The 17,920-nt window shown below is 26.2% G+C and overlaps 1 protein-coding gene across 1 annotated transcript in view; it reads left to right on the top strand.

The window, feature by feature from the left end:
- Positions 1 to 7,188: 7,188 nt before the first annotated feature.
- Positions 7,189 to 17,920, top strand: part of LOC129984946 (beta-2 adrenergic receptor-like) — a 191,693-nt gene continuing 180,961 nt past the window's right edge. The window contains exon 1 of the mRNA XM_056094889.1: positions 7,189 to 7,318. Within this exon, the coding sequence (XP_055950864.1) occupies positions 7,201 to 7,318 (118 nt within the window). The 5' untranslated portion in view covers positions 7,189 to 7,200. The remainder of the gene's footprint in view (positions 7,319 to 17,920) is intronic.

Genomic DNA, 17,920 nt, shown 5'->3' with positions numbered 1-17,920 from the left:
ATTTTGGCAAAATGTAATCAGTCTCTCCTAAGATAGTCTCCAGATTTTCCAGAATTTCATTGATACGAATAGTGATTATTTTTCATCATATTTATAAGATTCCATAATTACTTCAAAGAGAATTAGCATATAAATGGAATTATTTACACTAAAGCGTTTAAATTTGTGCAAAATCATTCAGTCTATAAGGCATTTTATATTTTAAATCTCCTTAAGTTAATGAATATCTTAAATTTTAAATTAGGTCTAAGACAGGGATATATCTTTATATATCTGATGATAAGTCTTTAAACCTTTTCTCAAATTTTATTCTTATTTCAAAAATAGAAATCTTAGTTTTCATAGTTTCACAGCTCGGAAAAGTAAAATCCAAATGCAATGAATTTATTTAAATAATAATTACTGGATAGCGTTAAAAATGTGGTATTGAAAGCCAATATACCGTTTTGCCAAATTATTTTATTTTGCGCAAAAGTTTAGTAGAAAAGAATTTATTTATAAAAAAAGCGTTTGCTGAATTAAAAAAAAAAATGGAAATACCAAAATTTAAGAAAGTAAAACTAAATGTTTTTTTTAATTTTCCATCAAATAATCCGGAACTTTCATAGTTATACATACATTTATTTTACAAAACGTTCAGAAATTATAAGTTAAAATTCTTGAAAATAAATAAACAAGATGTTAAAAATTAAATATCCTCCATCTAGAGTTATTTATCAAACAAATTGGGAAACATTGGCAATGACTCGACAAAGGAATAAAATAAGTCATACTTTTCAGGCGGAATGGCTGAGAAGGCACTGCCACAACTCTATATCTTTATATTGAAACAAAGCATAATGCCTGCAGGTTTGCATATGATAATCCAATAGTGTACATATTTGAATACTTGTATTGAGTATCTTTTAAGTATCCAATATTAATATTACATGTAGGAATTCAGTCTTTAAAATTTTATTCACAAGTTGCTAATGGAAATTTACGAATAAATATAGTGAAAAATTACATTTAATCTTTAAAGGGTTTAAACCTAAATTTTACACAAAAGGATAAAAATAGGCTTAAAAAAGTTCTAAACATGTAAGAAAGAATCTGAATCAGATTGTTTTGTGTAGCTTTGAGAATGTTATTAAAAAGTTGTTAAATAGATAATCCTTCAATATCTTTCTAGTGTTAAAACCTTATTTTAAACTTTCTTATGATCAGAAGGGGCCAAGTAATAAGCATTCATTTCAGAAATACAAATTCACATTGAATAGAAATATACAGATTCTTCGAATAAATAATTTTTAATATGTTATAATGACATAAATCGAGTATAAAGAAACCAGATTTTTTTTTTGTTAAAAATAATATTTTTTTACATTTTTAAAAATTATTTTAGGATGTAAAAGGTCTCATTCGGTCAAGTGAAGCCTCATATACCCAAGAAACTTCCTCTTTCACTTTCTGTTGTGAATCTATCTATATGAAATGAATACCATGAATTAAGATACAGTATAGAACATGGTAATTGAACTGGCAATACACTAATCCATATTTCCATAGTATTTCATAAAAAGGACAATTGTCCCTTAGAAGGAAAATTTTACACAAGCTGCTCTCCGTATGATTAGAATTCACAGTACTCAACTTTACGATTGGCAATGTATATATTATATTGTATATTGTGCTAAAATTCCCGTCTTACTATTACCCCATATACATTTTCTATCATTAGCGGAACCTGTGACGTTCTGAGATGAAAGCCAAAACAAGATCGCCAGCATTGCCTTACTAACTGCCTTAAAGAAAAAATCCATATTTTTGCATTAACATTAGTGTAGTAAGCAGCATCTTAAGTTTAGCTCCGCTATTTAAAGTATGTAACTACTTTTGGATGAATGTCTGAAAAATGCTATGAATTATTTTATAAATTGTTAAAAAAATTATTCAAAAATATTAATTCTTCATGTTAAAAGAATAGTAAAGAGAATACAAATAGTAGAGGGAAATAAAAGCTACTTGTAACTATTGAAACAGTCCCAGAAAACAAATTTGTAAACTTCGAAAGAAAAAGAATAAAATTTAAATTATAAAAATTCCAAAATTCCAAAAAGTAAAAAAAAAAAAAAAATCCAAAAAATATAGCACGCACATCGTTAAATATTGATTTTTAAAATACATGTAAATAAATAGATACATTTTTTGAAACACGAAAGGAATCTTTTAAAATCAAGAATCTAGATGTCTAAACAAAAATCGTAAAAGAGTGAGACATTGATGTAAATAGTAATAAATGTAGTTATAATCATTGATAAATTTTAAATTTATTATTTTTGGAATCATTCTTTATGATATTTAACACGATTCAATTTCTTTATCGTAATCTTTTTAAATCTTTAAGGTTTTGCGATTTTTGTCTTGACTTACTTCATAAAATGGCAATTTCTTATCTTTAACATTCTAATAGAATTAATTATTGAAATATTTTTTAAAAAAATTTAAAAATATATTTTATTTTTAATTTTTCTACTTAAAACAATTAAATAATTTATTATTACATTTACAAGAATATTTTATAAATAAATTGATTCGTATTTTTTTACAACCAAATGCCTTACGTTTCATACAGAAAGAAACATTTCATTCAAATTTATATATCAATTCACTATTATGTTCCACTACAATTAAAACTAAATTGTAAGTTACTATATAATAAACTATTAAAATATTCAAAATTAAACTAATTCAAAATTAATACAATTAAAATATTCAAAACTATAATAATATTAATTTTTTTTTTCATATACTGTCACGTATTTTATTAATCTTGCCGTTCAAACAGGTAATACGAAGTCGCAAAATGGAATAAATACATGTAGGGAACATCGGTTAATAATGCACTTAAAGTATTTAAAAAGTAAATGGTAATTAAAGTTAAATTATAATAAATTTCAGGTGAAAAATTTAATTTCCGCGGCTTTCAAATTTAAAAGCGATTAAAAAAATTTGTTCAAAATATAGCAGTTAGGCTGGATTCATCTTTCTTTCTTAATCAATTTTATCTTTAATTGCATAGCAGCGATAATGTGCTTAAAACATTTCAAAAAGCATATTTAATAATATTGCACCGCGCGTGAGTAGATTAATTCATTAATTAGGTCAATGAGAAACATCCATATAAAACATTCTTAAACAATTTTTATAAAAAATGCTGAGTCGATTTTTTTTTTTACCGAAATTAAATTAGTACAGCTGAAAAAATATATTTAATTTAAGAATGGCCTTTTTTTGTGATAATATGTACCAAAGTTAATGTAGAAAAAATCATTATTTTTTATGTTTTTTCTTCTTATTTCGAATATTTAAGCGGGGTGAACACAACTAGCCATTTTCACTGACCTTAGACTGACCATTTCAAACTACGAATTTATGAAATGAGTCGTTGAACACATCAAATTTTTTAAAACAAATAACGTAGGCTTCATAATTTGGCATCACATGTGATGTGCATATATCATGTATTAGATTTCATACTTTGGTTGATAGAGTGTCTTAGAGATAGAGTTGATAAAGTTGTCTTAATAGAGTGTGTTGATATGAATCTCATAGAGGCTCTAGTTTTAATGATGTAATTATGTTTAATAATATTCGCGGCTGAATTTGGGAAATATGTATTTTGAATTAGACTGAAAACGCAGTTTTTTGCTATATTCTTTCTATTTTAATTTCTTACCACATTGCATTTCTTATAATCAATTTCATAAACATACTATCTTATTATTACTGATTCAATTAAAAATCACAGAATATTTGAAGTGCTTATGGGTTTTTTGCATCGAATTATAGCGCTTTAGAATGTTATAATTTCAACTTATTGTTGTTGCTGTTGTTTATAATGGCACTTGCCAGGCACAAGCTCGCTGACGAAGTCAGCGATTTTAAGCCAAGGGAGCGTCTCTTGTTTCAGTAACGCCAACTAGGGCCAAGAGTACGTCTTAGCTACTCACACATCTCATTCGCTTGCACAACCCCTTTTTACAGGGGAGCACATTCACACATCTCACAGATAAAACGGAGGAAGAACAACCATGCCCGTACCGGGACTCGAACCCAGGACTCCGGGAAGACGCGCTACCCCTATGCCAGGACGCCGGCATTTCAACTTATAAGTCAGAGAAGCGATAATCCGTATAACACATGAGTACGATGGTCATGGAGTTAAAGTGTATTTTTAAAAATTGTATCACTTTTAAAATAAGTAAATTACAAAAATTTACAATTTTTAGTTTAAAATTGCTTTTTTATCGTTGTGTATAAAATATGATCATTTCTTAAAATTCTAGGAATATCATTCTATTTGGTATAAGAGAAATTTTTCAGTATTACTTCATTATCCCATCTAATAAATTTTATGATCGATTTTTTTTCCTAAAATAATTGATAAATTTCATTTTCTTAAAAATCTAGTTTTCCTTGCCTTATATTTATTTCATCAGCATCGTCATGTTATTTTCAGTTTTTAATTTATAGTTGAAATTCTAAGATAATTTTGTTATATTTTGGTTAAGGCAGAAGAGACTGGATCTTTGGTATTGTCTATATATATTTTTGAATCATTGTTTTATTCATATGTGCCGAATAAAAAATAAAATAAAATCATATATTTGTAAATAAATTATCTGTGTCGTAATTAAAACTGAAATAAGTAATTGTCAGATCAAAACCAGAGAAAGAAATCTCCTGCAGTCAGCCACACATGACATAATTCGAAAAATATAATTTGAAATTTCGAATTGACATATATATCTTGCGCTAAAAATCATCGTAATCACGAGGTCAAAAAATAACAGAGACAAACTGTCAGTGCAAGAGGCAATTTGAATTTTTAGATAGCATTTATGGATACTAAATAATGTTTACTTCCGCAGTAGATTGGAAAATAATTTCTGACATTAAATTGCTTGAGACATATTTATGTAAAAGCGAAACATATTAAAATTAATGAGGTAGCGAATTTATTTTTTCTTTTACAATAATTTATATTTCTATATGGAAAAATACTTAATTATTTAATCTTTTATTTTAAGCAACAACTGGTCATTATTTATATATCGTCTGATATATCCCGAATTCCTAGAGTTGATACATTATCAAATATATTAACTTTATTATAACACTATGTATAGCTGATATATTATAACGCATAAAATTTTGCTAACATCGGTAACTTTTATTTTTAACTAAAAATGATAATATCGTTTGCTCCAAGAAATTTTTGAGTTAGAAAATGCACCAAATGATTTTTAAATACGAGAAGTGATTCTTTTCTAAAATTATTAATGCGTTTTAATCAGTCACAAAAATACAATAAAATATTGCTACCAATGTACCAGAAGCAAATGAATAAAAGATTTAAAATATTGTAAAATTTATTCATTGAATAAGAATGAAAGCAGATATAAGAAGATGTTTTCATTCATGGAAATATTTCCTTCAATATATGAACTCCAGGACACTTAAATAAAACTTAGGATGAAATGGCGAATCTTCACTGAATATATTGAAGGAGTCTAAACCATAGAGTGAATGGTCGTTGAACGTTGAAAAGCTTCGAAACATGAACTAAACATATCAAAATAGACAGTATCAAGAAATTCCAAGAAATATTTCTTTCATTTTATTCCTTATTTTATTGCTTGAAAATAGAAAAGAAGATATAATACTAACATGCCTTATTTAGTTAGATATCTATTCATTTCGAATAAATTTGGATTTTGTGTTTTGAACTTTATACATCTATAACAAAGAAAAAGGTACTGAAAATATTTTCTTATATTGTTAAAAATATTCAATTTATAGAGCAAGCCTCAGAATTAAATTTAATTTTAATCACTAATATATATGATTTTTCAAGAATTTGCTTTAAGAAAATAATTTAAAAAGTATCAACTGCAAGCTTTTCTTTAATTAACGGAGTTTTTGACACTCATTACATGGCATTATCCAGAATTAGGGAATGCCAGCCTTTGTTCCTAAAGCACATTTAAAATGGATCACTTGGAAATATTTCTTTAATTTATAAAAAATTAATTTTTATATATGTTGTCACAAACCATTCTTTAAATCCTTCTTTAACCCTTAAATGTATATTGTTACCGACTGTCTACATCCAGTTCCAATTATTTTTATTCAAAAACCTGAGTGTGTCTGTTTCCTAACGCACATTGATAACCATAGGCAATAAATCATGTGTGAAAGAAAAACAGTTGACATTACTTTTGGCGGATAAGTTATATTGTTTTTTTTACATAAGTTATATCGTTTTTTTGTGGTGGGTGATATTACCTGAAGAAATAGTTTCTATTGTCGAGTTCCCTGCAGAAGAATTATCTATCAAATTGTTAAAAAATTACTTCTCGTCTGTTGTCAGGTAAGCTATCAATACTATCAATCAATTGATGTTGTATTTGAAAATTATATTATATAATTAGATACAAGCTTGATTTTGGGGACATTCTGTATGTAGCTAAGATTCTACATACATTTTTTTTTTTACAAAATAAATATGCCATGTTATTATCTGGATTTTTCTTTTCTTTTTTTATGCAACTTAAATTCAAAATAATCATGCATTTAAGGGTTAAACTATATTTGATTTGTGATCATACTACAGTTTGTAATTATATTATGTACAAACGTTTTATGGATTTTCAATTTTTCTATAAAAATTAAAATTAACTTTTTACCATGCAAAAATATTCTGGTATTTTTCCAAGGCGCATATTAGATACATCTTCGCAAGTTGACGTTTTTCAGTGGAATTTGTTTCTCGAATGCGATTTGCATTCTGAGAAAAAATTCCTTTTTATTCACCTGATTTTCTAAGAATATAAAAAAAGGCAACATTCTGTCGTTTCTCCGTCGGCTAACTCTTCTCATACTTTTCCCTCTTACAGGGATTGCGATTTTCAGATTTATAATCTGCTTTCTAGAAATTAAGCCATAATATATTTCGTTACATACTATATTTCTCTCAAAATATTTCGAAAATTTTTTCTCATGATTTTTTTCCCTTAAAAGTTGGCGTGTGTACTACATGCGATTTACACCTGGCGAGCGCCAAGATGTCAATTTGGCGCATCCGCGGATCCGGAGACAGCGCGCAAGCGATTCTTTACGAGGAGTTGGAGCGAAAGAGTGCGGCACACCAGTGCCATGAGGGCTTTCGACGCCTCATATATGGCAGGTGGCATGGATGCTTACGCTCTTCGTGACAACGGATCCACACCCTCAAGCCCTGCTGATTATGAGGATATTGAAGGAGAAGACCAAGGTATTTTTCCCAAAACCACCTGCATGCATGAAATCTTTTGCAAAAAGTTTGCAAATTATTTTAATGGATTTTTCACGTGTTGCAATTATCAAGTTGCTGTAAAATATCGATGCCTTGAATTTTTGTGCAGATTTTGTGCCTTGTCTTGACGTTCTTTAAAGTCCCTGGAATTTGCTGCTGGAGAGGTTTCGGGTAAAATTGCGCACTGAGGTTTTTAATGCGGGTTATAAAATAGTTTGGAAGTTAGAAAAAGTTTTGGGTTCTGGGAGCTCTGTAATTTTTTTCTAACGTATTTCAGTATTAAATTGCGGAATTTTAAAACCATAGTTTTCGTTATTGCGCTTGCGATGAACTTTACTCTCTTTTTTATATTATATTATGAAACAAATCGAATTCTGACTTTTTGGAATATTTTTTCTCTTTCTTTTTCCTATTTTTTCATAATATGTGTACATCTCTGACTTGAGATATATGAAATAAGTTTGTTAGCGGGAGGTTAATTGTAAGAAAGTATTAGATTATTTATCTAAGCTAGATTTTTCTATCAATAGATACCTATTTCAAAAATATTTTGTTCATAATAAGTTTCAAAAACAATTATACATTTAATAAACTGAAATTCTGAAACCCAAATTTTAAAAAAAATCACTAGTAACATAAAGATTCGAAATGGCTAACGATAATCTATTTTATTATTTTTATCTTTCTCATGCTGCTGTTTATTTAATTACTAAGGATATTTTTTTAAATAAGAATAAGTTATTAATAATTACTTTTTACAAAAATCACGTCATTTTATAATAAAATATTAATAGACTTTTAATTTAAAATCTAGTAATAAGGTTTCGAGGATTTTCAAATTTCATTTTATTTTCGAAAGATGTGAATTCCAAAGTTAGATTCTCAATAGACCAAAATGTCTCTTCATAAAAAAATTTGTCTCAGTTTTTTTTTCCGATTATTTATTTTATTAAAGTTTTATAATTAAAATATAAGAAACCAGTTTGTCTCAATTTTATGATAAGCTTAAGCTGGTATTTTGAAAGATTTGTAATTTTTAATTTTCGCACTAAGATCCTATTATAGAACGAAAGAAAATCTTTTCGATATGTTGACGAATTTCGATTGATAAAATATGGAATTTTCCATCGATTATTTAAAATTTTTTAAAGATTTTACAATTTTTTTATTAAAAAAAATAGAAGCAGAGAATTAAAAAAACCCAGCAAAACAGAAATTTCAAATAATTTTGATCCCAGATTTTCACTAACTCTTTTTGCACTAAAGAGAAAACCTATTGTAATTCAACAATATTCATTAAAAATGTTCATATTTGTTTTTATGAAATTTCTTTTCTAATACTAAAGATATGCGAACTTTTATTAAACCAATAAAATAAAATTAGCAAAAAAGAAATATATATATATATATATATATATATATATATATATATATATATATATAAAAGCTTTCTTTGTTCGTCATAGTAGAATGTGAATTGAGTGAATTATAGATTCACTGCATTTAACTTTAATATGCAGCGACGATTGCCATGAACAAATATTTTTTCGTATGAAAGGCCAAATTTATGTTCCCATCTTAATTAGAAATGGGATTTTCAAATTTAGTATGTTTCAAAATTTTTTCGATAAATACATAGATGATCATTTTAGTCAATGAAATATTCTTGCATTTTATACGGTTAATCTTTCTATTAGCCGAAGATATTATATGAAATCTTTACGATGTTGTTCAATATGGTAAATATTGGCCAATATTGGGAAGAGAACACAGCAATGCTATTGGGTATTTTGTAATAATAGGGTTAAGTACGTAATTTATAGCTGATAGCATATAATTGTCTTTCTTCAATCATGGCAATTTTATGAATGACTAAAGAAATTTGAATTTCCTATATTTAGCCTTAATATAACACACTTTTACATATAATTATAAATACACCAGGAAATAAAAATTTAGAATATAATATGCCTAAAATAAGTTTTTTATCATAAACGGAAATAGAGTTTTTGGAATATTGAATTAATTTTATTTTAAATAAATAGATTAATTCATTTTAATCATGGAAATTATCTACAATTTAACAAGTAAAAGCTCGTGACAATAATTTTCACTATTTAGCTATGAGTGTAGGTTTAGAGTTTTATTTGCTAACAAAATAAATTAAGGCATTACTTTTTACATAATGCCATCAATTGCAAATATTTAATAATTATGCTAATTATTAAGTGTAATCGGCAAATAATAAACTTAATAAAATCAAATCCTTAAAAGATTTACATCCTAGTAAAGATTAATATATTATGCAAGAATTTCAAATCAGAGAGTTGACCTCCTCTGAGATTAAAACCTTTTTAATTTTCGATATCCCCTTACAAATCTTTAATCTTGAGTTAAATAAATTTCTCAGAATAATTTATGGTGATTATTTTAATTCAAGTAAACTAAATTAATTTCGCAATAACTTATAAAATATGCTAATAGTTAATTGAAGATGAAACTGGCCATTTAAGCAATTAATGATAAAAAAAGTTTTTATGCAAGCCTTCATAACTTCATATGTAGAAGGGGGGGGGCATTCTAGCCATTCCTTATAACAGGATTAACCAATTTACATTAGTAACTGTAACATGTATAAAATACCATAACAATTTCGACCCTTGTTGATTTTATATAATATATATTTCTAAATTGCAAGTTTTAAATCTTTTATTGAAATTTTAATATGAGCAAATTTAATATTGGTTATGTGTAATGAAAATGCTTTTTAAATAAAAGATATTTTTAATGCAAAGAAAATGTTGAGTTCTCTTCCTTTAACCTCACAAATAGAGAGACAACGAATTGCTTTTCATTAAAATAATATATTTTGTTCATGAATATATTAAGTGTACAGCGTTTGAGATAGAGTTGAATTGATATCTTTTCATGCGAAATGGCTTAAATACTTTATTATGCAAATCTGTAATTAAGTTTATCTACTACAATATTTCAAATTGAATTAATCAAAATAGATATAAACACGGTATTTTAAATATTTATTGAAAATAGTTCAGTTCCATACGTTAAAATCGTCTGCAAATTTAAACCATTATGAAATTTATATTTCTTGTATAAAATTTCTATTTATTCTATTGTACAATGGAATTATTAGAAATAAAATATTAATAGAAATGATATGCTTTTAAATGTCATTCATGTGAATTCATTTCTATATATTCTTATTTATGTTAAAATTTTATCAATTTATTTTAATACTTAAGATTTAAAAACTATTACCATTTAACTAATTCTTTAAAAAAAATTAAGAACATTCTTACAAATGGCGGCCTATAACTTTGACTCATTATCATGCAACATATTCTTTGAAAACTTATATATTTTTCATCAATTAAACTGAAAAAGAAAAGAGTTCCGGAATTTTTTATTCCATATATATTTTTCTTTAAAATATACATGCCTAAAAAGAATATGAGGGGGTAAAATTCATGGCATTACTTTTTGATTGCACATATTATTTTAGTTATGTTTATTATGCACATCATGCATAGATTTCTGGTTCGAGATTTATTAGATTTATCGAGAAAATATTATGCCTAAAACTACTGGTAAGTGATATGCACAATGGAATGCGTTTTCTTCCGAAAATTCGACCAAGAAAACTTGATGAATTTCCTCATTTTAGAAGTCTTTGAATCTCCCCTCCCCCCCCAAAAAAATCGGAATGCGGCTTTCCTGTCTATCGGTCTATCTATCTTAGAAAATGAAAACGAAAAACATAATGAGCTAAACGAATGAAGTATGGTACACACGTTCGCACCATGAAAGAATTTAAATTATATGTGAAATAAAATAAAATATGTAACCATTATTTCATGAAATATATTTAAAATTTGAATAGAATTCGTCAAACAGATTGGACGAATTCGTGTTATTATCTGATTATCCATGAAAATATGATGGTGATAACTCAAAAAAGCAAAGTTTGATAAATGGCAGGTGATATTTCCCTAAAAAATGTGCTTCTATATAATATTTTGGGCCAAATATTTCAAAGAATTAACAATATATTGTTCTGTCCGTTTATGGGGTTTTAAATACGATAGTAAAATACCGATACGAAAGCTTTAGGTTCGTATCATCCTCTGACACAAAAGAGGAAGAAAATATTTTAAATTGCATATATGATTTTCATAACGTTATTACGAAGCTAAATATACTAACCATTCAGTGTGAATGAAATATAAACATCGGGGGTAAACATTTCTGCTAATAATATTTCAATTTATTCTACTCAGTGTAAATGTATAATGCTCATATACATAATCTATACAAACGAGTACTATATTATGCAAATATTTAATATCTGTCGTCATTGATAATTTCACGAAGAATTCCAAACTACGTATTGTAAATATTCTGTTGAAATTTATTTTTTTAAGGTAAAGTACAAATAGTTAGATATCATTTGTAGTAGCGAATCCAAAATTCATAAAACGGTACTTGGTTTCATATAGAATAACTTCATTCTATCAAAACATTCAGTATTTAATTTCCATTATTTCGAATAAAATTTTAGATTGGATTACACAACGCTTGGAAACAAAATTTAAAATTCGTATCTCGGTAAGAAGCCAAATTGTTGCTTAAATATCCATTGTGCACCAAAATTTTTTTCAAGTTTTCTGGAAAAAATAAATTTGGAAAAACATACACTGCTCACACACTTTTCAATTTCTTTGAAAAGTCTAAAAAATATTATAATTTTAATAAATCTTAATTAATCTGGAGCACGATTAAACACTGGAACACATATTGTAAAAGTCAAATAATCCAAGACAATTAATACAACATTCAATAGAAAGCAAACGATTTTATTTGAAAGAATGGTTTTTGAGTAATTTGTATTATATTTAATTTTTTTTAAATGAATCATTACAGTTGTATTAAAATTTTATTAAATTCAATAATCAAATGATGGAGCAATTCTTGTTTGCAAACTTTTTATTTCTATTTAATAAACTTTCGAAAAAAGGAATTTTTGAACCGTCTCATTATATATCGAAAATACTGCTCAAAATATAATTCTTTGGAAGGATGGATTATCTTGGTTGTTATTTAAGAAATAATGGCTCCTTTAATTAGGAAAGATTTATTTAAAAGTAAATGCTCTTTGAGATTTCGTTTATCATCTTAAAATCTGGAACCCAACTTTTCAAAGCTATTTTAATTGCACCCTGTTGCCAAAGAATTTCGAAACTTCTAGTTTTTAAATCAAAATATGTTTAATATTATATTTATTTTTATGTTGCTATATAATAATGGAATTTTAAGAATAAATTTTCTTTTTTTCTTGCTTATTTTGATTTAGGTAATTAGTTGATTTTTTTTTAATGCTCTCTCTGGAATTCAACTTTGGAAGAAATTTTAATTGCACTTTGTTGCTAAAAAATATCGAAACTTCTAGTGCTTTAATTTAAAATATGTTTAATGTTATATTTATATTTTTACTGCTATATAATAAAGGAATTTTTGGAATCAATTTTCTTTTCTTTTTCTTTTTCATTCTTATTTTGATTTAGGTAATTAGCTGATTTCTTTAATGGGCTTTCTGAAGTTAATTTGTTTTCGAATTGCTAGATTTTTCAAAGAAAAATTATTATTTCCATTCGGAAATAAAAAAAAGAAAGATCTCAAATACGAATTGAATCTCAAATTGAAACAAAATTTAATGGAATAAGGGCATAAAAATAAAAAGACCTTTATTATAGATTTCTATATTTTTTTTAAACTGAGAATTTAAAAAAATGGATGAACTGATCTGTTAAATGAATCAGCAGTGGTCCCCACAAATCTTTCTCGCAAGTTCTCTAATAAACTTGTCATGCCAGAGAAAGCCTTACATGGCATTGGCAACAATAGTTATGAAACATCAATTTTTGGCTTGAATTGAGCATTTTATTGAATCTAATATGTCAGCCTTGGCGAATTATTTGCAATTAATCCCTAGCATACTGGAAATAATATCCAAAAATCGAACTTTTGTTTTAGAACGCATTTTTTTCCATTCGACTGAAATAAAGATTTCATAATAAATAGAATTTTCAGTTACAAAATCCCACACCAAATTTAATATATTAAGACACTATGTTTTTGAGTTATTTTTGAGATATTACACGTTTTTGGAAGTACAGACTAGCAGAAGGTCAACGCTTTGTTGGATTTGGCACAAATTTTTATACGCATTTACATTATAGATATGAAATCTGTGAACTGAATTTTATCCATAAATGCAGCAAATACAAAAGCTTTTCATCAGTTCTGAATAGGCAAATTAGAAAGGAATTAGAACAAGATTTAAGCAATAAATATGTGTTTTTCTATCAATTGTAATTTTTCAAATTCTTCTTATATTTTGGCAACAAAAAGTTTTTAATTGTTTTTATATTAATTAATTTAACGAAAATAATTTTATTTGTTTCAAATATGGGATGTAAATATCATTTAAAATGGGGAAGAGACATAATTAAATACATAGTACAGTCTAGTCATTTATTTGCTTTTAAAAATCTATTCATTATTTAATCAATTATCACTGAATATAATGTATATGCATTATTTAATTAGTTCTAATTAATCGTATTAAATAAGAATACTTTTAAAGTTAAGAATGTAAAAAGCATTTTCATATTTTGGAATAAATTTGACTTTCCAAAGTGCTTAAAACCAAAGTTTTTCTCACATGTTCTATTTCATTACCATTCATGTACTGTCGAAAAAGTTCTACAGTCTATTGTATCACGGCTTTTTTTTATTAAGAATTATTCCTATGATTCCGTTTGCATAATTCTTTATAATCAAGAAAAAACTAGGAATTTCTATAGTTTCAGAGCACAATAATTCTTTTGACAATAGTCTTATTTTTTTTGTCAATTGCTGTTGAATATAAACTTGAGCTTCAAATCTTAAAAACTAAACTTTTCGCAATCTTTTTGTAATATTCAATTGAATGCTTCGCTTCAAAGATATCATATACTTAGTTGTCCAATGAAATTTTTTCACTTGAATGATAGAGTTAAATTCTAGACAGAAAATCTAAATCTACTTGCTTCAGACGATTTTTTTATTTATATTATTACATTATTATTATTATAGATTTAAACAGATGCGTTTCTGTTTAAATATTATTTGATTCGTTTTTTTCAAATGAATATTGTCCCAAAATATGTAAAAATCCACAATAAAAAATTATTAATCAGTTATTCCAAAATACAGACTTCACGGAACAAAACTTTTATAATTTTTACACATATTTAATTGTAATTTTAACAGTGCATATTTCGATAGTAAAATGTAAAAAATACTTACAGCTTCGAAATTTCAGATGTATATTTCTTTGCTCGGAGCTTATAATAAGTTTAAAGTATATACTTTTCTTAAAAATTTGAATTTTGCAATGCATATTTATTTAAAAGAATAACTAATAGAGATTTCAAACATTATTAGGATTTGGCAATTTAATACCAAAGTCTTATTCCAATCCTTCGTGAAGCTATGATATTATAATTAAAATTAATTAAAATCTCTGTACCGTAAGAAGAATTCTGCTTTTTGTCCCGAATCAATGATTATAATTAAGAATTGAAAATTAACGAAACAAAACTGAAAATATAAGTTTTTCAAACATGTTTAAGTAAGAGAAATCGTACTATAAATATTTTCTAGGAATAGCAAAATAAAGTTAGTTGGAAATGCCAATTTTCACATAGAAAAACTTTAAGGATGATTTCTAGAAGCTGTAACAAGAATGAAATTAAATTTACAGTGTATTTTAATAATTAATGCTTGTGGGAATGTTAATATTTTATTAGGATTTTTTCCATTTATTTCATAATCTGGTAATTAAACTTGTAACTTTTCCTTCCATGCACGTAAGAAAATTGTAATGTAAATATTTTGGTGAATTAATTTCTTTACTGTAGTTGTTATTCAAATAGAATTATTTCTGTTCATTACAAGTGTCCATCATCAAATGAAATTTTGTTTAGTTTCCTATTATTCACAAGAAAACACATTAAAATAGTTGTTTTGCCCTAATGGGATAGTTCTATGCGTAATAATTCAGTAAAAAATTATCTAGAAAATGAAAAACATGTATTTCCTTTTGAACATCATTTACCTAATTGCAGTAAGTATATTTATTATGCATAGGTTATAGAAATTGAGTAATTAGACTTAATTAAAATGTGGGAACCCCTATTCAACGATCTTTACTAATGTTTTTAAAATTATTAACAGTTTTAAGTCTATCTATTTCTTTATTTGTTGGTATAGTGCATGTTAGAGTATTTGGCATATAGTGTCAATTTTGGTATAAATTCACTTTGAAGGATGAGAATGTGCGCTTTGGTAATGTTTTTATAATTTAGTTTCTTTTATAGTAAGATATGAAAATCGAATGAATATCTTCGAAAAAAAAGTTATTGAAGACGCACAATGAAACATTAAATGTAAAAATAAAGATCTGACAATATTCAAGCATATATATATATATATTATTTTAGAAGTCAAAATGCGAAAAGTGTTTAGGTTATGAGCGTAAAATACGATTTAGATGTCAGGATACTGTTGCTCTCATTCATCAGAGCTTCTGTCACAAATACCATTTTTCAACAAAACAGAGCCAAGCAGAATGAAAATCATAATTCATATTTGAAGAATGGAAGTAATGTGCCTTAGGCTAGACATTATTTGCGCTTGGACCACGGATCTTGCAATCATTTTTGATCATATTAAAAACACAACCTTTTTTTAAAGAAACAAAACGAATGAATAATTTTTCAATTTTGTATTTCTATTTATGAATATACGTTCATTTTCCCAGTATATTTCATGATTTCATGCACAAGAAACTGAAATAACCCTAAAGACATTCTTAGAAAAAAGAAAATATATGCAAATCGCCAAATAATAATAATAAAAAAATATTATTAAAATTAAATATTCAAAAATTCATCAATATAGTTTGATATTGGCAAGGATTCTTGTCAATATTCAACTAAAGTGGAACGAAACTGCATTGAAATTTATGATATACAATATTCGAAACTATGGGCCCTGAAGGTTGTAAACTTCTTGCGTGGGTGTTTCATACTGAATTCCAGTATCATGGAGTGGAAAAGTATTGCAACTTGGACATCACGGAAATTTAATTATTTACATTGCTTGAAGAAAATATATATATGTTTTCATAAGTTAAAAGAAGTATTGAAAGGTCCTGTATTATAAAATAATAACTTTGATTGTAAGCGAATGGATTAAAAAATGGTTAGGATTCTTGAAAAATGGATTGTTGAGATTACAATCTCGTCCTATGCTTTTCTAAGCACTCGCTTTTTTCTTCAACGTTTGTAAAGATTAAAACAAATTTCATCAAATCAAAATTATGTTCCTATCCCCATCTAAAATAGTATATTAATTTATATATTTTATAATTACCATATGAAGATTTAAAAGGAATAAATAAAAAATTCCTCAGTACAACTTTATGATTTGGAAATATCTGTAATAACTATCATATAATAAATTTTAAGAAAGAAATTATGGTGGCAATCAATCCATATATTGTTATCATATATAAAAAAATCATATTTTATCTTTTACAATTTTTGTATACGAAATATACAAGAAGAAAGTATTGTAATTGACAAATAAAAGTCGAATGTATGTTTTTAACGAATTTCCATGATTTAAACCTTCTTGAATCCGAAACACATATTTTTTTGAGATCCTTTTGTTTGTCTATAAATACAAAAACTTTTGAACTTTTGAAACAAATTTTAAATGAAATATGTTCAAAGGAATTCAAAGGAAAGGTTGTCTGAGTTCAAGAGAATTCGTCAACAATAAAATACAAGAATCAAATTGATAAAATTTCTTTAACAGGTTTAGGCTCTAAAATGTAGTTTCTTATCAAATTTTGGACCGATTTTGTAAAAAGAATGAATATCTATCTATCTGTACCTACCGGTACCTTATTCTGTTCTTGAACAACAAGTTAGCCAGCCATAAGAGGTTTTATTAAAATCAGGCAAAATCAATATCCCTTTTGGCCAACTAGAAGTCAAAGGCAGTTGAATAAATGAGCGACTTGAACTACAATAAAAGATGATATCGATGATTTTATTGTATATCGATAATATACAATAAAAGATGGTCATCGATTATATTATAACAGAATGAAACTGATAAATAAATATCTTTGAAATCTAAAGGATTTTAATTTTGCACGTTCCTTTTAATTATATAGTGGAAAGACATTGATGTAGAAACTATATATGAAAAAAACGCTTTCCGGTTAATGAATCAATGAAAATTTCAATGTGTATTGTATACAATATGCAATTTGCATAGGAAATCGATTTATTTACATATGGCAGCTTACACATGAATTGAAAGATTTGAACAGTTAAATTTGGTAAAATTTATCTCTATCTTAGCGATCTATCTCTATCTTTCGTGAGCAGGAATGAACACTTCGGAGTTATTCCTTTTGAAATTATAATTAATTTAAAAATTTAG

This window comes from Argiope bruennichi, chromosome 9 (assembly GCF_947563725.1).
Source record: "Argiope bruennichi chromosome 9, qqArgBrue1.1, whole genome shotgun sequence".
NCBI lineage: Eukaryota > Metazoa > Arthropoda > Arachnida > Araneae > Araneidae > Argiope > Argiope bruennichi.
This window is presented reverse-complemented; position numbering and strand designations above follow the sequence as displayed.